The 23,599-nt window shown below is 47.7% G+C and overlaps 1 protein-coding gene across 3 annotated transcripts in view; it reads right to left on the bottom strand.

Moving 5' to 3' along the window:
• Positions 1-23,599, bottom strand: part of ARHGEF11 (Rho guanine nucleotide exchange factor 11) — an 883,046-nt gene that overhangs the window by 185,455 nt on the left and 673,992 nt on the right. For all 3 annotated transcript variants that reach the window (XM_078670282.1, XM_078670280.1, XM_078670281.1), the window contains 3 exons: positions 6,912-7,093; positions 6,736-6,811; positions 287-454 (listed from right to left, as the gene is read on the bottom strand). In XM_078670282.1, the coding sequence (XP_078526408.1) occupies positions 287-454; positions 6,736-6,811; positions 6,912-7,093 (426 nt within the window). The remainder of the gene's footprint in view (positions 1-286; positions 455-6,735; positions 6,812-6,911; positions 7,094-23,599) is intronic.

The raw sequence follows: 23,599 nt of genomic DNA, 5'->3' as shown, positions 1-23,599 counted from the left end.
TAATGAACCCATTGCTATCAACCTTTATTTGACACATAAACAAAAAGAGGAATGTATCAAAGGCAAGTAGCCTTCAATGTAGGAAAGCTTTTTATTTCTCTTTTTGGTTTTATTGCATTTATGTTTAATGTGTTAGCACACTAAATCAAGACCTTTTGCCTGTGACAATGAAAGTTACTTCATGATGTCGAGCTGACGAAGGGCGGATGAGACGCTGGGTGTTTCTTGTTGTGTGTGTGTGTGGATGTCAAACACTGTAGACAAGAGTTCTGAAAGCCCAACATACCTGTAGCGACGGCACGGAAAAGCACAGAGTTAAGTTTTATAACAGGGCTGAAAGTCTGCTTAGTGTCCGATGAACCCAGAACTGTTTTACTGTGACACTTGAGAACAAGCTTTTCATCCTGTTTCTGCAGCAGCACTAAAAGATCCTCCAGTAGCAGCACATGCACATCTAAAGATGGAGAGACAATATAGACAAAGAGACAAAACAATAGTTTGTCATCAGATCTGGTCCAATAAAAGAGCATACCTGGAAAGATACTGATATGTACATTTACCTTGATTGGCTATTTCTATAGTATACACAACAGTCAATCATATTGTTAATTTACATAAACAGGTATGCCTTCAAGAAATTCAAATATAGAAGTTCACTTTGCAGAGAAAAAGAGACAGGGAAAAAACATTCATCAATGTGAGAGGTAAGTGCAGGATGGGCCTGATAAAGAAATGATTTTCACTTTGAGAGAGAAAAGCCAATTTCTTTCTAGTTATCAGGATTTGAGATTGTTTACACAGAGACCTTGTACACACACATTCTGAGTAAAAGAAAATATCCAAGATCCTGTATAAATGGAAGATTACATGCAACACTTATTGCCAAGATTAAATACAAAAGCACAGTGACCTTGTTCTTTGTACCTGAAGACATTTTGGTTTGTCTCAGTGTGTGCTCTTCTCCACATTTCTCTTGGCTTTGAATAGCTTGCACGGTTCCTTTCAAACTGCAGGAGGAGATGAGGTTGTGTAGGATCTCCTTCAGATATCACATCTCACCACTTCTTCCTCAGTCTTAGTGCAACATGCACAAGCTCATTTAGACTTCCCACTGACATCTCCATGGTTTTATTTATGATTTTCTTAACAGTGTGTCACAGTACAATTCTAGTACAGAACTGACAAATGAATTGAACTCCCCACATAAAAGGTTTTGGTGTCCATGGATGGAAGACAACAATCAGAAAATTGTTAAGAGAAAAAGTAGCTCATCTCAAAATCCAGTAAAGGATCAGAGTAAACAATGAATCCTAAATTCCTGTTTTCAACCAAACCTTTGATAACAGTGACCACCAAATTTATTGAATGGGAGTCCTTGTGTATGAGAGAAGGGAACTGTGTCCAAGAGGTTTATAGTGATTCCTCTCTGCCAAGCTCAATTTGTCAAGGAATGAAGCGTTTGTAAAAGTACAGAAATTGCTGATCATGGTTAGATCTGGTGAGGCGCATTGTGGCATAAGTGTCACCAATGTTTTTGTCAGTAAATTTTGTTAGGAGTTCACTGGGCTGAGGTCTGATGAATTAGCTTAGAATCCATGAGCAAAATAGGTGACAAGAGAACAAGCACTGCTGTAAAGGGGAGCAAGGACCTTTTTGAGCCAGGCTGGAGAGAAGCTGAATACGTATGAAGAGTCTCTCACTGTAGTCTTCATGGAGGAGAGACATCTTGAATGTCAGCAGCCTTCATCAGAACATACTTTCAGAGAAAGGGTAACAGGAGAAAACATTTTGCGGTACTTTAGTAATGCAGTATTCTTTACATTAAAGTTTCTAAGCAACCCATTTTAATTTAGGATTGCAAAAATACTATTGGCTAGAAGGACATTTTTACTGACCTTGTAAGCATCTGTTCGAAGCATATGGTGCTGTAGATACACGCGCTTTGCATACTCCTTCCATCTAGTGTTGGGCTCTCCCTGTTACAACTTGTTTTTCTTTAAAGAAGTTTTTCAGTCACAAGGTCTCAGTGAGGCCTCCTCCTCTGGTAGTAACACGCATTGGCACCAACTCAATTGGTAGATTGGTTTCCACACAGTGGATCAGAGTATGTATGGAGTAATGAGCAGGATAAGACAGTGGGCATGTGTGTAATTTAAATGATCATACAGACAAGATATTTGTAGCTAATGCTGGCTTCTCGGGAGGTGGGTGGGCGCAAGTGACTCAACAGCAATACATGTGATCAACAGATACTTACTGGGAAAGTAACAAACTCCGTTCGTAGCATGTGTGGCTGTAGATACACATGCTCTACATGGACTGTAAAGCAGTACTCCCCAACGTGATTGTTAGACAGTGAAGGGTGCAGAGGTCTGAAACAAAGTTCTTACAACAGTCTGACCTATTGTAGTCTGTTGCCTAGCCAGAATGTTCATACAATAAGGCTTTGTTAAGATGTGAGGATGGAACCAGGTAGAAGCCTTACAGATGTCTGTTATGGGTATGTTTCCAAGAAAGGCCATAGTGGTGCCCTATTTGCAGGAGGTATGAGGTATGAGGCATGGGGAGGACAGGTAGGTTTCTTCTGACTTCAAGGCAACAGATCTAGATACGTTTAACAATCCACCAGAGTACCCCTGCCTTAGAAATGGGAAGGCCTTTATGAGGCAGTGCAAAGGAAACAAAAATCTGTTGTGCTTTGCAAAAATACTTCGTCCTATCTATGTAATACATGAGAGCACACTTGACGTCAAATGTATGAAGTGCTTTCCCTGGTACTGAGACACACTGGGGTAAGAAGAGCGGAAGCTCAATTGTATGGTTAAGTTCGAAGGGGGAGACCACCCTAGGAAGGAACTTAGATTTGGGTCTAACGACCTTCCTGTCGTTGTGTACCTGGACAAAAAAGCCCTTGTAGTGAGAGGGCCTTTAGTTAACTAACACCACTAAGTGATGTTGGGGCTACTAAAAAGGAAACCTTCAGGGAAAGAAACTGGAAAATACAAGAATGCAGTGGTTTGAAGGGCAATCCCATCATTTTTGTGATCAGACTGGTGCAGGTGGCACTCTAGGTGGGATGACACATTTAAGGCCCTCCATGAAGGCTTTTAGAATAGACATCTTGAATAGAAAGTGTTCCCTCTTCTGTATTTATGCAGCAATAGCAACTAGGCATAAGGAGGTAAGAGGTCTATATCGGAGGTCCCACCATCGCCGGAAATAAGGGAGTAGGACTGGTGGGTGGGGTTCCCACTCATGGTCTTCCTGCTGCCTCCTGCTGAGAAGGTCTTCAAAGTCACCCACCGCCGGGAAGAACTCTGCCAGGTGATACACTAAGTGGACATTGCCCAACGTCAAATTCTCCGAACTAGTACTGACAGTTAAGGAGAGTGTGTTTCGCCTTGTTTTTGCAGGTAAAACAAGGTAGTCATGTTGTCAGTTCACACCAGGGACACCTTCCCCTGAATGTCCAGAACAAAAGCTCTGAGGGAGAGGTGAATGGAGAAAAGTTCCAGATGTTTTATGTGGAGATTCTGTTGATGAGATAGACACAGACTATAGACTGTCAAGTTATTCAGTTGTGCCTACGACCCGGTGAGAGAGGAGTCTGTGGTAATGCTCAACTGCGATACCGGGTCTGTGAAGGGCCTGCCATACAACATATTGTTGTTGTTACACCAGAGAGCCATGAATGCCGATCCTTATATACACTAGATCTTCTACGTGACCCTCACATTGTGACCACTGTGCCAAGAGGTTCTCTTGAGGTAGACTCATATGGAGCCTTGCATGAGCATATATAGCTATGCATGAGGCCAATATACCTCAAAGGTGCATCACTATCTGCACTGTGAAAAGTCAAGAGTGGCAGTAGCTGTTGGAACACAACCACCCTTTGATCGCTTGGGTAAGCTTTACCCAAGACTGCATTGAGGATTCACCCTAGGAAGGGCTGGACCTGAAGTGGTAGGAGGTGGGGCTTGGTGGTATAGACTGTAAAACCTAATTTGTGAAGCAGGTAGATTGCAGTTTGGGTGCAGACTTAGCAGTCTTGTCTGCTTGCAGTCTTGATCAACCAGTTGGCTAAGTAGATGAGGAAGTGAGTCCCCTCCCTTCTGAGATGAGCAGCTACCACAGATGTTGGTGAAGAGCCTTGGGGCTGTGGTGACTCCAGAGGGCAACACCTTGAACTGGTAGTGCTGACCACTTACTATAAAGCATAGGTAGAATTGATGGGTCAGAGGGATGTGGATATGAAAGTAGGTGCCCTTCAGGTCTAGTGTGGCCATGAAGTCCCCTTGCTGAAGCAGGGGGGTTACATCCTGTAGGGTGATCATGTAGACATGTTCTGAGAGGATGTTTCTGTTGGGATGCCTGAGCTTAAATACTGGCCTAAGGAAGCCGTCGTTTTGGGGGAAGAGAAAGTACAGGGATCAAACGCCTTTGCACGATGCTGAGGGGCACTGGCTCTATATCTCGTTTGAATAGGGCAAAGCATTCTGGATAGATGGTGTGTGTGCGTGTGTGTGGCGGGGTGGGATGTTTGGAGGTTTGACATGAGTTCAGGGTAGTAGTCGTACTCGATGATAGATCGAACACACAGGTCTGTGGCCCCCAAAGAGGAAGAAATCCCTAAAGTTTCCACCCAACCGGTGTAGTGTGATTATGGGTGGGAAGGGCAGGGATATTCAAGGCAAGTCAATGCCTGAAGATAGAGGCTAGCCTGGAGGGCGTGTCTCTGGCTCGAACTATGGAGCTTTTATCCCTGAACGCTCCTGTGCATAATCCATACCTCCCTGCTTGTGGAGTCAGTAGAAGTTGCTTGGACCAGCCCATTGTCTGTTGCAGAAAGGAGCTCCAGCTAAAGGAACTTGAAGGGCACTCCTGGCCTTAGTAGTGTCATTCTTCATCTTTTCCAACATCTCACCAACCTGGGGACCGTAAAGGTGTTCTCCTGCGAAGGCCAGCTTAATGAGATGTAGTCGGACTTCTACCTTTTGAGGCCGGAGACATGCATCCAAAAGTGGCAGCTGAGGATCTCGGAGGTGTTTAGCTCATTGGCAGCTTTATCAGCCGAATCTAATGCACACTGAATGTAAATAGTTGGATATAGCCTTCCCATCCTCAATAATCTATTCTCCCATCTTCCAGTATTGGTCACGGAGATGCTAGAGTAAGGACTAAACCTCTTCTTATTGGGCCCTGTCATAAGTCAGGAGGCCTACCGAATTGGCGACAGGGACACTGTCATGGTCATGATCCCCCAGTGGGCCCACGTTGTAGTCCTCCCAAGGATTGTCCATAGGGTGAATGTAAAGTGGAACACCAAATTCATCTTATGGAGAGTCAGGTGTAGAGCTACCTGTGTCTGAATAAGACTCCAGGGACAACTGAAGAGAAATCATAAGAAGTGAGGCAGGGCAGGTGGAGATGGTGAAAGAGGATGAGTGGTAAGAGCAGTGTCCCTAGGCCACCTGGGAGGTGCCGACTGGAGCAAAGAATCTGGGCCAGGAGTATTCTTGAAGGTGACTTTTCACTTTTTGGGCAAAGTCTTCCCAGTGGCACAGATCTTGCCTGTGCCTGAGTAAATAATGATCCGACGCTGCCTTTCGACATGTTCCAAAAGAAACTTCAAGGATGGTCCTTTCCTTGGAGTCAACTGTCTCTGCATTGGGATGGGAAGAAGGAGGTCCCGGGAACTTCAATACATGACAACACAATGGTGTAAAAAAAACAACAACAAAAAACAATGGTCCGGTGCACATGCGCGTTCACTACTGGAGGAGATATTGCAGAAACCTTGTGACTTGAATAACTTATTAGATGAAAAAGAAGTAGCAACAGTCCAAGCCCAACACTAGATAGCAGGGTATGCCGAGCATCTAAGTCAACAGACATCACGTTATGAACACACACAAAAACTAAGGTTTAAAGCTTAAGGTGAGGTTATAGTTTGAAATTGTAATAGTTATATAAAATAAATCCTCAGAAACTCAGACAAAAAAAAATGAAAGGTTAAAGAAATGTATTAGTAAATTTAAAATGTCAATTAAAATATTCAGTTTTAACCAAATAAAATCACTGAAATTCACCAGTTAGTTACCTCCAACAACTATAACTCACGACATGCACATTGTTGTCGTTATTCATCCCATTCAGATGTTGCAGTGTTGCCGTTTTCGCCCGTTAATTTTTTTTTACTTTTACTTTTTCAGGGATATAGGACTGAGTACCCGAATTCTAAAATGACTGTTGTCACATCTTTGTTGATGTGGTGTCATTTATTCATATCTAATCACAAGATCTGTTGTCTCTGTAGGTCCTGAGCAGCGTGAAATAAACGTTTCAAACTTAAATTTTTCAAGAACTAGGGAGCGGATTTACACCAACTCACAAAAAGCACAGATTCAGGACCAAGATCTAGGTTTCTGCCAAATTTGGGGAAATTACGTTCAGCTGTTTTGGCTGTAGCTGTGTTTAAATTTCCTATGGAAAAATGAATGGCGAAAAAGGTTTTGGGAGCTTCCGCGCTTTTCTTGGCCTGACTTGACGGGTCACATTGACATTTTCCAGGAAGCAGCTGAGGTAGAAGAACACGTTTTTTTGCGAAAGATTTGTGAAAATTTGTCAAACTGCACCAAAGTTATATTCAAACAAAAAACTGCTTTTTCTGTGGAAACATGGCCTAAGACAGATGGTAAATAAAGGGGTCTGCCAGTTGAGAAGCGTGCATACCAACAGTTTTGTCCCTTGTTATCTTCCAGTTTAGGGGTCCCTCATGGATCATTCGCCTCGTGGTCAAATCGAGGTTCTATCATAAGGAAAATGGACATCAATCAATTGCAGGCAATGATATTGAAAAATAAGTTACAAAAACAGTCAAGTGCTCAAAGAAGTCAAACATGGTTTACCTTAAACTCTGCAGCAAGAGGATTATTTATGGTCCTTTCTAGTGCAGTGGTGTCAAGCTGCTTCTGATACATCTTAAGCCGGTGCTGGTTCTCAGTTTGCTTCACTCCCTCATTCACGTACTTCAGAATCGCCCGACATCGGTCCCTACATCGGTACAGTTTCTCCTGCTCGGAGCTGCCACCTGCAGGACAAAGCAGGACATCTTGGGGTTTTTTCAACACTTAAAAGCACTAGGTTTGGCAGAAGCACTGAAGTCAGGAAACACTCAAGTTCCATCAAGGACTTGCTCAGGACCATTACTGAGAAACAACCAAGAAAGAAGCAGAGATTACATTCAACACACTTACATTGAACACCATGCATGCCTTGGACATAAACAGCTTTTCTGGGCAGGCAGCTACAAACATACAAAATAAGCTCATTCTGAAAGACTTGTGAATACAGTGCTATGTGGTAATTGTACAACTCAACTGTAGTCTCTGCCTTGATACAGGACTGTGTGAAAATTTTCAGGCCTAGACACAACTATGCTCAAATAAACTTAAATGCACACCAGAAGCATACTTTATTAGTTAAATAAGAGTCAGTAAGATGTTTTTACTGAGCGACATCACTATTCTTTACCCTTCAAAGAATCTAAAATAACATTACCCTAGTTTTTTACCATTCCGGGGAGCCCATGACCGCTCTTTACATTTCTCTAAATGTTACTGATGTAAAGGTGTCTGCATGCTGTAATATTTCACAACCCCCAAGAACTCTAGGAGTTGTTCCACACTCCATTCCTTTCATAGCATTGAGTAAAGGACTCTTACCAATGAGCCACAAAGCAATCATGTGATCATCATGTATAATAGTCCGAGGGGTCTATGAGGTAAGCTTGTGTAGATATTCTATGTACATGGGACGATTGACACTGCAAAATGCAAACTATGTGGCAGGCGACTGAGGGAGTAGGGGTAAATCAGTGAATGTGTGTCCTTTCTTGCATAGTAAAGTGGCCACAGTCCATATCACACTGGCATTAGCCCTGGAGAATTCATGGTCCTGCCAATCCAGCGAACCCTGTTTATCACACCAAAGTCCAGAATTCTCCATCGTAGACTGTTCTAAGAATGAATTGATAAGAAAAAGCTAGCACTTTTTCCATGGTGAGTACTCTTACGGCAGACACAATTTCCAAATTACTTACATTTTGATCCTGATGGATTCCTACTTAAAAAAAATTAAATCATGAAGTCACTTAAGATTTGATTTAAGGAGTGCCGGGCATACAGCTCACACATTCCAGATGGTCATCCTTGAAGTCACCATTTCACTAATCTAGAAGTTAGTTATCACTCACCATTTTGGACACTTAAACATTAATGCTGGCGGCAAGACATCTTTAGGTTTATTTCAAGTGGAATTTCAGGGATTTCATCAAAAATAAGCAAAAGTGAAACAAATATGTATTTTCACAAGCTGCTCCAAGACGAGAAAGGACTTAAGAACTTTGCGCGTCAGCTACTCAAGGTACTGTAACTTACAACTTGTGGGCTGATTTAGTGTTTGCTCCTTCGCAATGGTGATGAAGGACCCTCTCCAACAAACTGAAGGTCTGCCACCTGATATACCAACTGGTGGATCTTAAGCATGTCAACGACAGAGACTTCTTCGTCTCCATTGCTGACATACACTCACGACTGTATGCCCAAATGTACAGCAAACACTTTTAAACACCCATCCCATGGTAGAAACCCCCCATGGTGTCAGGGCCATTAGTTTTAGTTTTTTCAAACGCAAAATCTCGCTTTGGGATTTTCTTTTTGAAGGAAAAAACAAACATTTTAAAAGTTTGACAGATGGTACTATCATTTGGACGGTATTGTCAGTCACACTTTTAATACAGGAACTGCAGTGACAGTGATTCCTGCCAATGCTCAGAGCTGTGCACAGGGCTAGAAGACAACTATAAATTTGGTAGGCCGCGAACCCTTGGTACGGCGGAGTAAACTCTGATGGACTCACCTCTGTCCACTAAACTCTAAATCAGCTTTGACAAGTATCATGTGCTTTTTGATGTGAAATTACAATGAGGTTTTCAGTATACGCTAGCACCTTTTGGTGATTATGGAAGAAACACACAAAAAGGTGGGCTTTGTTTTAGACTGGTAACATGAAGGTCCCTTTCCGCGCGGAATTAAAGATTGTCCTTTATGAGGAAAACTTAAATGCTATGAATGATTTGGATTGTAGAAAAACAAAGGTCCTTGGACAGCCACCATTTCAGGTCACAACTCAGGGAGAGGAAACAAATGGCTCTTGGTCCTCTTGGAGCATCTGGGTCCTCTTCCATCAAGACCTAGAGGCGAGATCACGGAGGAACAACATCCGTATAATAGGCATTCCCGAGTTCAAAAACATCACCAACATGGAGAAATACGTGGAGGATCTCCTAACAGATCTGTTTGGCACGGAATTGTCGCCGATGTTCCTGGTGGAGAGAGCGCACACAGAACGCTGGGCCCTAGACCCTCCCCTAGTGCACAACCCAGAACAATCCTAGCTCGCCTACTCAATTACAGGGACAGAGAAACAATACTGCGGCTGGCCCGAGAGAAAGGGGACCTGAGACATCAAGGCAATAACGTTTCATTTTACCTGGACTTTACCCAAGCAGTACAAGCGGCACGACTGGAATTTGTACCAGCAAAAAAACTGTTTCAAAAAGCTGGCACCAGATATGCAATGCTATACCCAGCAAAGCTCAAGCCAGCGCAGCACTAAAGTTTGCCAAACAAGCAACAAAACAGCAACTCGGCAAAGAAACTGCAGTGGCGAGAGCGTCTGGCCACCCTGTCACTATAAAGACGGGGCTGAACGTCAGCAACCTCACTCCCCCACAGGATGATTTCCGCAAACCGACCATTACATAGGTTACTGTTCGCAGAGGGGGAAGGATTTGGGAAATGCACAACCTGTTTGGGGGGTTAGTGTGGGAGGGAAGGTTCAAGTTCTTCGTTGGCATGTGCAATACACTACAGATTGGTCAGACAGTTAACCTGAGCAAGCAGCTAATACGCTTCGAATGGACAGATGCCCAAACGAGATGACATGAGTGAAGGGGGAGCAACGATATACTGAACGCACCTGTCTAAACTAAACTATCTAACTTGGAATGTACGCAGTCTTAATGACCACCGCAAGGTCAGGCTGGTTCAGACATACCTGGCCAGACACAACTCAGATATACGTCTACTACAAGAGACCCACCTTAAAGACAACGCGACAAAGAGACTGACAAGCAATAGATAGGGGGGGGGGGGCACAGACGGCAGATTCCTACTTCTTAAAGGCTCAGTTCACAACAGGCCAGTGATTATAGCAAACACATATGGGCCTAACACGGAAGACCCAGATTTCTTTCAACTGGTATGGTACAAAATACAGGCACTGGGAAACGCTGCACTGCTATGTGGGGTGGGGGGGGACTTTCACATTATTCTATCGCTTGAGGTAGACAAAAAGGGGGTATCCCGCACGCATCACCCCGAGCCACTGCTGTACTGAAGGGGCTTATACAGGATATGGGGCTGGTGGATACGTGGCGCACATTCCACTCTTTGTCCAGCGAAGGCACTTGTGTCACTCAGCACCAAAAAGCGTGGTCCAGACTAGACTTCTGGCTGACGTCAAGGGACATGCACTCATGGGTGGTGGGCACACAACATGAAGCCTGCACGCTATCAGACCACTCCCCCATTTCCCTGGCCCTAGCGATCCCAGTGCCATACATACAGTCGTTCACATGGCGACTGCCTACCCGTGCCCTCTCGGACCAAGCATTTAGGGAAACACTTAAAACACATATCACTGATTATTTTGAACAGAATACAGGCTTTGTGGACACGATAGGGACCTTATAGGAAGCATCCAAAGTGGTAATACGTGGCCACTGCATAGCAGAACAGTCAGGAGTGCTATGAGACATCAGGAGAAGCCTGAGCAGATTAGAGACAGAGGTCTGAGTCCCGATATTACCAAACGCCCACTTCGGAGATCACAGAAGACCTCAGAGTAAAACTGACTGAATATCGAGAAGAAGCTGACAGTGAAGCCAAATTCTTACACAAACACGCAAAAGCACGACAGTACAGGGAAGGGGACATGCCCGGGAGAACACTTGCAAATATACTACGCAACCCTCGTGGGTCCACATACATTACAGAACTTCACACCCCAAGGGACACTATGGTGCACACGCCGCCAGATATACTTAACACAATAACAGAATTTTACGAAACCTTGTACACCTCAAGATACCACCCAACGGCGGAAATCCTGAAGGAATATTTCGACACAGTGGAACTGCTGCGGTTCGGCAGAGCTCATCGCGAATATATGGACTTTCACCGCAGAGGATGTCCGGCAGGCAATAAGCAGTCTCAAAGCTGACAAGGCACCTTGTGCCGATGGATTGACGGCTAAATTCTGTAAAGAATACTCAGACATTCTGGCACATGGCTCCTGAAGGTATTCCAGGAGGCTATGGAGACAGGCACTTTTACCTCAATCCATGAGGGAGGCAATAACAATAACAATACTGAAACCAGACGTACAAGTTACTTACCTTTGGTAACAATGTATCTGGTAGAGAGGATTCTAGCCGCAGATTCCTTCACGTAGAATTACTCCCAGTCGTGAGACTGGATCCAGAACCTTTTTTGCCACAGCATCACTGCGCACAGGGGGTGGGAAGACAACACCCGACTCCGCCCACGCGTTGTCTGCGCACATGACATCAGCGAGGTCGCATAAGACCCGTCCCGGCGCGCCTACGTCAGTTTTCTTTGGAGAACTTTTGCGCACCACAACACGGAATCACCAGATAAAAAACAGTGGAAGCATGGGAACAGTGTGCGAAAAGTAGAAAATCTGGAAAGAAACAAGCAGAGCTCTGCGCAACCACCCTGCCAGCACATAGACAGCCTCCCACCTCTGTGCCCCGGAGGCAAGGAACATGCGTAAGGTCATGGTACACATAGGAACCCCCCCCCCCCCCATCCTGAGCAAATAAGGGGACCAGTCCCAACACCGACAGGGACAAGAAACCTTCAAGCCATCCCAACATAAAGGGCAACCACCCACAAGGGACAAGGGCAAGACATGGCCAGATGACCCTTAATCAGAGGATAGCAAGGGAGGGGAGGGAGGGAGGGCAGGGATAGAACGCAATCCCCCCCAAACCTGGAGAAGCCAGAGCCGCAGGGCACCGAAATATCGGGACTCCATCCTCCAAAGAACCAAAGGAGGAATGAACCGCCCCCAGACGGAGCCACCCGTCAAGAACAAAGAAGGCACCCACAGGAGACACAGTCCCACACCGGGAGGCGAGTACCGAAGACTACCCTAAGGGTCCTCGCAGAATAGGGGAGGAAGGGTGGGCCGTGAAGGAATCTGCGGCTAGAATCGTCTCTACCAGATACATCGTTAACGAAGGTAAGTAACTCGTACATCTGATAGAGACTACTAGCCACAGATTCCTTCACGTAGAATAGATACCCTAGCAATACCCCCTGGGAAGGAGGGTCTGCGAAAGGACCCCACCAGCCAATACAGAACAGAGGGCCCCACAGGGAACCAGATCTGTGGACCAGGAAAAACCTTGTCCCTGCCAGGCAAGGGGAAGCCCCCCAAGCAGACCCCCACTGACCCCAAAAGGATGCAGGAGGGAGAAGAAGGCTGAAAAGGAACCAAGGGCAAGGTCGGAGAGATGCCTAAGCACCCCACTGCCCCACAAGGCAACACAGCTTTCGCCCAATGCCCAGACAGGAAGGGAGGAAGAAGAAGAAGAAGCCTAGAAGACCGAAGGAAGCGAGAGAAAAGAAGGCGAACCCACTCCAGGTGGAGAACATAGGATCATCCCAAACCTCAGGGCAGGAGCAGGGAGAGAAGGAGATGCCCGGGCACACCACTACAAGTGGCTGCGCACACAACCTCAAGGCGCAAAAGCAACCTACACAACACGTCATGGAGAACAGGCACCCGAAGGCGACCTGAACCCTCCAGCAGAGGGCAAGCCATATGACAGCTACCACTACCCCATCTAGGGTACACTACGACCCAAAATATGGGAACCCTCTTTGGAAAAACTTCTGCAGCAGAGGAAAACCAAAAGAGCCACGGGGAAAAAAAACCCTGCGAAAGGCTTGACAAGCAGCCCAAGCAAGCAAAAGGCCTAATCTCAGGGCCAAGTCTGCGCAACAATTCCAATCCACACACAATCAACAAAAGGGCCGTCCAGCAGCCAACAATGCCAAAGTCCCCAGGAAGGACACAAATGGCCAGAAAACACACTCCACAGCCTAAGAAGGCCCAGAATCAACTAGACTCAGGAGTAGGAGGAGGGAAAGGCGGAGTAGGAGGACAAAGCCCTGCCAAGAGCCTCTGGATGGCGGAATCAGCCGGGGCATGGAACAACAGGCTGCCATCAAACGGAAGGTCGATGAGTCGCTCCCGAATATTCTCAGGGAATACTCCATCCCGAAGCCAAGCATGGCGACGGAGAGCGACCGAGGAAGTCATGGCCCGGCCCAGAACCTCTGAGATGTTCAGAGCAGAGCGGAGAATAAACGCCGCAAGCTCTCGGCCATCCAACGCATGATGTCGTAGTCCACCTGACCACCCTCCTGGGATGCTGCGGATCCCAGAGACTCAGCCGAGTCCCACAAACAGGAGGAGGCCCAAGCCAGCACACACAAGGTGTTCAGGGCCCGTAGGGCAGCACTGGTCAAGGCGAACATGTTCGCCCCCAAGAATCCAGCCAGCGAGCCTCTCGGGATGGCGGAGTCAACAGCGGTGGCAGGGAGGGAAAGGCAGTCCGTAAAAGATGACAGGAGGCAGAAGGGTAGAGGGAAAGGCATGCCGGGTCACACGGCACTGAGATGTGCCGGTGCAGAAGATGTTGAGGCATCGGGTCCCCGGAGGCAAGGCGCCTCCAAGCCCCCGTCAAGAAAAAAGGAGGATTTCCCTCCCACCAGAGCCCTGGTGGAGGACCTCTAATAGATGGTCCGTCGGAATGTGAGTGACCGGGTCACCCATATGCAGGATGCCCACAGTCGTGGACACCGCATGAGCGAAGGCCATACCCGCCTCCGTAGGGCCCCGCGGTGGGGAAAGCAGCTCCTCCGTGGGCGACAGCTGCAAACTAAGGCGTCCGTCCCCGAGGCTAAGCGGGACGGGCAAGGGCCAGACCTGGAAGTCAGAAGGAGCCGAAGAATGAGGGACCTGTCGCTCTTCCGAAGAACACCTCTGCCTCAGGAAGGGTGGGGAGCCGCCCTTCGAAGCTGGTGAAAAAGACACCAAACGGCGACCAGTCTCTGGGTAGGACGACACCAATATACAGCCTGCCTCTGGAGAAGGAGCGTCAGAAGCCGAATCGGCGTATGACCCCTGCGCGGAGCTGTAGAGTCTGCTGCCTGAGGCAGGTTGTCAGCACCATCCAGCGTCGCCGGACAAGGTTCCTCCAAGTCACCCCGCACCGGAGACCGGAGCGGAGCTTGAGTCAAACCGGCCCGGGGCGGTGCCGACCCGACCCTCGCCGAAGTAGCCACCTTGGTGGGGAAAGGAGACGGGCCTGAGGAGTGACACAAAGTCCTCCGCCAGCCGCAGCCCAGAATGAGGCGGAGATCGCTCGGCAACCCACAAGGCGGTGCCAGGGAAGATCCAACCTCCGACTCACCCTCCGTCGAGGCAGCCGCCTGTGGGGAGGGAGGAGAGGGGCCCGGAGAGGGACGAGGGGTCCTCACCTGGCCTCAACCCGGAGCGGGACGAGGAGGGTTTACCGACCCCAGTGGCTCCGCAAGTTCCAGCTGCTGCCGGCACCATAGCGGCGTCACCTCGGCCTTAGACAGGACCACCTTGTCAAAGGACCGAGAGGGGCTCGGCGATGCGACCAGAGCCCCGGCGACCTCCCGCGACACCACAGGGACTCCCGCAGGAGTTTGCGCCGAGGCAGAGACGCCGTGGCCTGAAGGAGGTGCACCAGAGGAGCCGCACCCCAACAGCACCACTTCCTCCAAGCCTGGATCCGAACCAGTTGGCGCAGGGGCTGGAGCCACCGGCGGCGCCGGGGAGGGCACTGCGCAAGGCAAGGGGTCCACTGACGCCCCAGGAGGGGAAGGAGGGAGAGACGCCAGCGAGGCCTGCAAAGCCGCCGCGTTTGTCTCCATTTGGACTCTCGACGCCCCAACACTGGGAAACGGTGGATAGGATGACACGCCGGGCCGCATCACCCGCAGAGAATCCATGTCCCCAGCAGGCCGGAAACCAGCCCCGAGGACAAACTGCGACACTTACCCATGGGGGAACGACGCTCACGTGACATCGGAGAAGGGAGAGGACGACGACCACGGCCGTACCTAAAGCCATCTGCCGAAGCAGACCGAGGGGAGGACGTCGACCTGGAGAGACGCGCCGAGAGACGTTTCATGTGGCGCTCCCGCCGCGACTTCAGCTTCAACTGTTGACAGGCCTCACAGTCAGTTGTGCCGTGATCCTCCCCCAAACAGCACATACAAATGAGGTGCGGTTCCGTCGCTGACAGAAGACGCCCACAAAAATGTACAAGTTTTGAAGCCCGAAGGCATTCGCGCACTGTTCCATCAAAAGAAATAGAGAAAAAAGGCCTGAAACAGCCCCGTAGCAAGGACCGGATCCGCGCTGCACACGGTAAAGGAAAAAACAGATGTAGGTGCACTGGGGCGGGTCTTATGTGTACTCGCTGACGTCACGTGAGCGGACGACGCCTGGGCGGAGTCGCGTGATGTCGTCCCGCCCCCAGCGCGCAGGGATGCTGTGACAAAAAAGTTTCCGGATCCAGTCTCATGCCTGGGAGTCATTCTACGTGAAGGAATCTGCGGCTAGTAGTCTCTATCAGCTAAGGAATCCACGCAATGTGATTCATCCCAACCACTCATTAATTAACCTCGATACCAAGATTTTTGCAAAGCTACTGGCTACACGGCTACAGCTACTGTTAAACCTGATAGTCCGCACAGATCAGTCGGGCTTTATCCCGGAGAGATCCACTTCTCACAACCTGCGGACACTATTTGGACTTATGCATTATCTTGCTCCTCACAAGCCTGCGGTGGCAGCATTGTTAGATTCCACCAAGGTCTTTGATTCATTAGAGTGGTGATTCCTGTTCCCGCTACTGCACAAATTGGGAATGAGCCCTCTGTTCCTCAATCAAATTACACTCCTATACACCAGGCCAACAGCACGTCTCCGAGTTAACGGGCTGATATCTAGCCCGATACACATCAAAAGAGGCACGCAACAGGGCTGCCCTCTGTCACCATTACAGTTTGCCGTAGCAACCGAGCCGCTGGCAGCTCAAATTTGACAACACCACACGAATAGGAGCATTAGGTTCACAACGTGCGTGCTTATAATGTATTCATGTATGCGGACGACATCACTCTCTATATGGTGAACCCAGGGTAAAAATTCTCGCCTATGACACAAGAGCTGGTAAGATATGGGGGGATATCGGGGATAGAAATAAATTGGTGCAAATCGACAATATTTCCGCTGACGACTGGCACTAAGACCTTTGACACAGAATACCCCATAAGTTGGGCGACCAAGCCAACACGATATCTGGGTGTGTGGATAAGCAACAGCGTGCAAGAACTCTGGACACACAACTATGGAAGAGTGATAGACTGGATAGGTGACAGAGTAAACCGGTGGAAGAATCTGCCGCTGTCACCGATAGGTGGCATAGTGGTGGCCAAATGGTCATATTGCCCAAACTAGTGTATTTATTTGTAAATGTGCCCATACCCCTAGCGACGCACTTCTTTACCAAACTCCGCTCCCTGATGATTGAACTGGTCTGGGCGGGACGATAAACAAGGGTATCTTGGGAAACACTCACACTTCCACAGGAGCAGGGTGGGCTGGAAGCTCCGGATTTTGTCCTATAAGCGTACTGCGCACAAGCACAGTTTTTCCACCACTGGGAGCACCCCCCCATTCCAGCCCCACATGGCCATTGAACTGGACCAGGGAGCTCCCCTGCCACTTCAAACGGCTATCTTCCAACCTTTCAAGCGCCCACGTAATGAAGTAGATTTAGTGGAGGCGCTACGATGGGCATGGGAGGGGCCCCGCAGAAAAGCCAGCGTAGACGTGCTATATGCACCCTCTATGACCTTGGCGAGCATTCCGCTAATCCATCGCTGATGGAGGCACGCGCAGGCGCGGGCTTACCTTCACCAGGTTCAGACTAGACAAGACTTATACCCAGGAGACACCTTCCTTACACTGCAGCAGATGTGCAGGCCTACAGCCCCCACGGCGGCAGACACGCTACTTTACTATCAGTTGCGAGCAACTTGCAGACGGAAATTTGACACATTTCCAAAGCCCTCTCCAAAACTAGCAGCGTTAGAAAATATCCTCACTATAGAGTCCAGCCGTAAACTGATCACACGACTATTCAATATTACACAACAGGATCACCCGATCACCACGTTAGGGACCCGCACTGCATGTGAGGAGGACTTAGGGGAGAACCTCACAGACGAACAATGGGCCTTCAGCTGCAGACAATTAGAGCAGTTAACCCCAAATTATCGGATTAGATGAATCCACTTTAAATAAATACACAGAATACACAGCACCCCCATACAATTACGTCGCATGGGACTGCGTCCAGATGATAACTTTTGGAAATGCGGAGCGCCACAAGCTACATTCATACATCTAGCTTGGCACTGCAGGCCGGTAGCGACTTTTTGGGCTCAGATCATACACCATATAGGAAGTATAACAGGGCTAACCCTGCCATGCACGCCCCAAGTGGCACTCCTTTGGATTGTATCTCATCTACGACCAAAGACGAGAAAACTGCCGGCAATTCTATTGCTAATGGCTGGAATGCAGGTAGCAATACACTGGGGGGCTATACAATCTCCAACAACGAAGGAGTGGGTCAGAGAAGTGACTTATTGTAAGACCCAGCTAGCGGAATACTGGGAGCTAAATGCCAATGCAATCCGGTCCCAGAGTGATATGGGGGCCATTTGTGAGTTGGCTGGGAACTGAGGACATAGCGGAGGTATAAATAAGACTGAGATGCTCGAAGACCATGCAGCATGTGGAGGCTTGAGATATACGCAACAGTAAATGGGAATGGAAGAAAGTGTGCTGTAAACTGGACTGGGGATGGTTATTCTTTATCCAACTTGCCTAACTGCGCCACAGAGCCCAATGCATAACCGTGTTATAGTTACTGTCAAATGCTTACAACCATGCACGAATGGCCACCATACGGGGAAAATGTCTGTGAAAATGTCATGATTGCTTCTACTTATTCTTATCGTTAAAATGATTACCCGAGCTGGGGTATATTAATGTATAAGACATGCCACTGGTTTTTGTATCTTTCGTTTGAAATTGCAAATAAAAATATTAAAAACATTTTTTTTTTTTTTTTTAAGAATTCACATGTGATCGGAGGAGAGAGCCATGAGGAAGGAGTCTATCTCCTCCGGCGTCGCGTTCTGCCCAGGGACCGGCGGGTATGGAGAAGGCCGCGAGCGTCGGGGGGGAGTCAGAAGAGCGATGTCGCCTCTTCGACTTCTTGTGCCTCTTACCTGAGGACTTGGAGCCCGACGAGTGGTGTCGACTCGCCGAGCTGTGATGACTCCGGCCCCGCGACCGATCCCTCGACCTCCTTCCGGACTGGGACCTCGAGCGGCGCGGGGCCGAATCCCGCCTAGCCTTCGACGTCAAGGCCCGGCAGTCGGGGCACGACTTGTCATCGTGGTCGGGCCCCAGGCAATGTAGGCACCGGCGGTGGGGGTCGGTTAACGACATCAGTCGGCTGCAGTCGGCACAGGGCTTGAACCAGGGCATCCCTACCGGCGCCGATGGAGTCGTAGACTCGAAACGGATCCACAAACGATCGAAAAAGCTTAGTCAAAAAGGGACTAACGGGTACCACTTTCTCCGGACGTGTGCTTGCTGGCGCGGAAAAAAGAAGAACTGACGTCAGCGCGCGAGGGCAGCGTCTAAGTACTCCGACAACGTCATCCCGGCACCAACGACGGACGTGGAGCTGCAGACGACGCCTACCGGCGCGCAGGGGTACTGCTACACTAAATTTTCAGGATCCAGTCTGACGCCTGGGGATATTCTAAGGTAAGGAATCTAATACTAACCTGTTTCTTTCAGATCAGGCCCGTAGCAAAGACCGGATCCGTGTTGCACGAGGAAGAGGAAAAAAACTGACGTAGGTGCGCCGGGGCGGGTCTTATATGACCTCGCTGACGTCACGTACGCAGAAGACGTCTTGGCGGAGTGGCGTGATGTCGCACCGCCCCCGGCGCGCAGGGATGCTGTGGCAAAAAAGTTCCGGATCCAATCTCACTCCTGAGGATAATTCTACGTGAAGGAATCTGCGGCTAGTAGTCCCTATCAGATAAGACACACAAACGAATCTTCTTATTGTGATCTACATGATCACTTGTCCGTACCACCAGAGGTACATTGGTATAACGTGCAGAAAGGTCAATATCTGGATCTGTGAGTACTGTAGCTATATACAATGCAGGAACAACAACAAACATGAATAACCATTATATCTCGAAGGGCCAACTACAGGTAAGGAGCTAAAAATTGGTCATTTTGCTGCAAATAGACGATGCAAATAAAAAGGTGGAACAGACTCCTTGAAAAGGAACAATGGTGGGTTTATCGCCTGCCAACACACATTAACGTACTGAATGATAATATCCCGTTGGCAGCATTCAACAAACAGACTATGACTTGAATTGCCCTGACATAATGGCAAGAAAGAAATATACATGGCATTTATACAGGGGGCTAGACGGAGGCTGTTTCGAAACTATGGTTGCCATTTCATCAATAATTTAATGAGGGTTATTCCACAGTAGTATAAATATTGCGAGGAAACAAGGTATGTCCCGATTTAAACCTGTTAATGATTTGATTCCAATGAGAACTTACGATTCTGGATCCATGACATGTTTTCTCGTCCAATTTGTCAAATAACAAAATAGAGAGACTTCACAAGACTCAAACACTTATGCTGAAATCCGCACAGGAAGTCTGTATCCCAAGTATGACAATTCCTACCAATACTAATTTTGAAGAACTATTTACATATATAAACATGAATGGCTATGTTAAAAGTTAAGATGGCCTTTGTCACTAATGTTCATTTTCATCTTTGAACACTTGATTGCAAAAGAAGTGCATGTTGTCTGTTGTTTCGAGTCACACAATACGAATAGAGTTTGCAGTGCTCACAGAGGGAGTCATAGCAGGAATTTATGGCTATGACAATGACTAATGTTTAATTTTTTCTCTTCCCAAACCCCAGAGACTGAATGGGTTGATGTACCCAAATGGTTTCTATGTTTGGAATACATGGATGAAAGTGAGTTTGTAGGATTATTAAACTTGAACAATTACAACATAAGAGATGAAACTATCTTAAGAAAACCTACAGGTGTCTGGTACAGTTTTGGGAAAGAAGGACGAGGACTACAATTACCAGTTGCCCTAGCGGCCAGAAGCCGCCTACCGTTAAACCGCGCCAGGAGGCGCATAAATTTCAGCGTTACCCCCCGCGTCGCGGGAGCGCGCGGGAGAAGCACGGGACAAGAGAGGGCCGTCTGGGGCCAACGGAGGCCGGCCGAGCCAGCCCTCTAACAACTGACCATGGGTAAGAGAAAGTAACTTTGTCTTGGGGAGCAGGAGGGTAAACAAGCCAAGATCCCCAGAAAATCGGAATCAATAATATCGTACCTAACTTCAGTGGTGAGGGTTCTTTCAAAAGAAATTGCGAATGCAGAGAAAGAACTGGGTCTGGGGCCGGCCAATGTCGACCCGGCATTCGTAATAGATCCTAACCCACCCATTCCCCTGGAGCCGAACATTGTGTTAACAAAACCTACCGTTATTGTTGACTCTCAGTCAGTTTCGAATAGTCCTGTGGTATCCCCAGATCCTCAGAAGGCTACAACTTACGCTCCCCCCCCCGAGCCGAACATTGTGTTAACAAAACCTACCCTTATTGTTGACTCTCAGTCAGTTTCGAATAGTCCTGTGGTATCCCCAGATCCTCAGAAGGCTACAACGTACGCTCCCCCCCCCCACACAAAAGCCTATCGGCCAACGAAGGGTGTCGAAAAAATCTGGCAGGAGGAAAAAAATCCCAGAGTGAGGTTAATCCAACGGACTCCAGTCTCAGGGATTATGTGGGAAAACTTGTGGAGGATCTGATTACATCGCGATTGGAGCCCGCACTTGTGTCCATTGCCAAAGACATTGTGGACACACTTAACACCAGTGTAGCGGGACTCTTGAGCAAATGTGATAAAATTGATTCATTCATTAGACAACATACAGATCACAAGGGGTGTTCTGCTCAGCCCCAATGTCCAAGTGTTAACAGGTCTATGGCAGATGCAGTGAATAAGGACTCCGAGGGGATAGAAGTTTGGATAAGAGTGGAGTGGGGGCGTGGTCTACATTGATGAGGGTGGGGACAGGGAATATCACTTCTGGTGCAAGAAATGGGAGAAAATCCGCTATAGATGGCCTAAGGCAGGATCCATATTTGGGCAGACATCTGGAGTTGCCCCCGGAGGCTGCTCCCCTAGTGGCAGTCTTTACAGGTCTGGTCCAAATGAAACCACTCATGACCTCATGAATCTAGCTAGGCAGTGGTGTGTACAGTTTAGCAGTGGGGGACCTGACATTACAAATTCTGTCATTATGGCAAGGAGGGTCAGTTGGGTCGGGCGCTGCCCAAAAAACATCCCAAGGGATTGTGTAGTGGTTAATTTTAATAACCGTCTCTGTGCTGAAAGATTGTTTTGGGACGCCTCAGACTTGGTTAATAAGGGCATCAGACCACTGCCATTGGGTTTTTTCTACCCCCCTGTTAGGCCAAAAGGAAACTTTCTGTCATCATACCAGGAACATCCCTTGCGCTCTAGCCTGCAGTCAAAATCGTACCAAGCTAATGACAGCACACATTTAAGGACTACACAAGGGCTGGATCGGAGGGCGGAAAGGGCTTCTTCCACTATCTCGGTCTCACCGCACCTTTTGCAACCCAGGGCTGAGATAGGTCTGTCAAATCGTTTCTCGCCTTTGTCCCAGATGGAGTTGAACGATTGACTACAGGCTAGTCCAGTAGCTGAGCAGGTTGAGAATGGTGATTTAACCCAGAAAGTGTCATCTAACTTGTTGAGCTGGAATGTGGCCGGGATTAGATCCAAACGTTCAGATCCTATATGGTTGAAGTTTATGAGGCAATTTGATATTCTTGCCCTCCAGGAAACCTGGGATACTGCGCCTAGTTTTATGTTGGACGGCTTCCTTAGTTTTGCAATTCCTGCTGTTCCCGGGACTGTGGGGAGACCAAAGGGGTGCTTATTGTTTCTCCTTTCGCTTAAACTTCCTGGGGTATTCAGAAAATTGGATGCAGACTCCGGCAATTTCCTAATAATTGAATGGACTGTCTCAGACCACCAGAAATATTTGTTAATTAATTTTTATAATTCCAAAGATGGTTAATATCAGAATGAGCAACTTAGTGCTTTGGAGCAATTTCTGTCAGTCTACAAACATAATCAGTTTTTATTTATTTATTTATTTTTATTTATTCCAAAGGTTTTATAGAGCGCTACTGGACCCAAGAGTATCAGAGCGCTTTACAAGGATGGTGAACATAATGAGATAAAATTAACAATTAAGCGAAAAAGAGTTACAGTATGATAATGCATTCAACAGGGCTAAGGGGGCAAAGAAACAGAGAGATAACATTAAGTGGAAAGTGAATATTAAAAAGTGAGGAGTGAGAGGGGGGTGAAGACAGGGGGAGTGAGAAAAATGAAGGGATTGAGAGGGAGTGGAAAGATGAGCGGACAAGGGAAGAGAGAGGAGTGGACATGTTCAGAGTCAGTAACATTAGATACCCCAGTATTTGTTGAGAAGGAGTACTTTGAGTTCCTTTTTGAAAAGAGGGTAAGAGGGGTTGCAGCGAAGATCCTTAGGGAGAGAGTTCCAAATTGTAGAAGCGTTACCAGAGAACGCACAGGATTGGGCCTTTTGAAATTTGAGTCTGGGTGGGATCAAGACAAGGGAGTTTGTGCTCCTCAGGGACCTGGAGCAACCTGCTTTGTGTAGTTTCGTTGTAAGGTAAGAAGGGGTGTTTTGGTGAAGTGCTTTGTGAGTGATGCAGGCAATCTTGTAGGTGGATCTTCCTTCTATTGGGAGCCAATTGAGATTTTTACAATCAGAGATGAGTCTCGCAGCTAGATTGAGGACAGATTTAATCGGTGCAAGATGGATTTTAGGGGTGCCAGCCAAAGTGGCGTTCCCATAGTCAATCCTGGAAAGGACATGCGATTGGACAACAAGTTTGAAATCGTCTGCTGAAATAAATGGTTTAAGTTTCTTGAGGTGGAGAAGGGTGAAAAGCGCACTTTTGGATGCATTTTTAATGTGGGGGATGAGATTTAGATTCTGGTCGATACTGATGCCTAGGGATTTGACAGAATTAGAGGTGGAGAGTGGGCAGTTAAGAGCTTTGATATCCTTTATCCAGAGTTGGAAGGGAGTTGTTTTTGGGGGAGAAAAGGATGATTTCAGT

The sequence above is a fragment of the Lissotriton helveticus genome, chromosome 12 (assembly GCF_964261635.1).
Source record: "Lissotriton helveticus chromosome 12, aLisHel1.1, whole genome shotgun sequence".
Classification (NCBI taxonomy): Eukaryota; Metazoa; Chordata; class Amphibia; order Caudata; family Salamandridae; genus Lissotriton; species Lissotriton helveticus.
The sequence above is the reverse complement of the archived record's forward strand: the minus strand, read 5'-3'. Positions and strand labels throughout refer to the sequence as shown.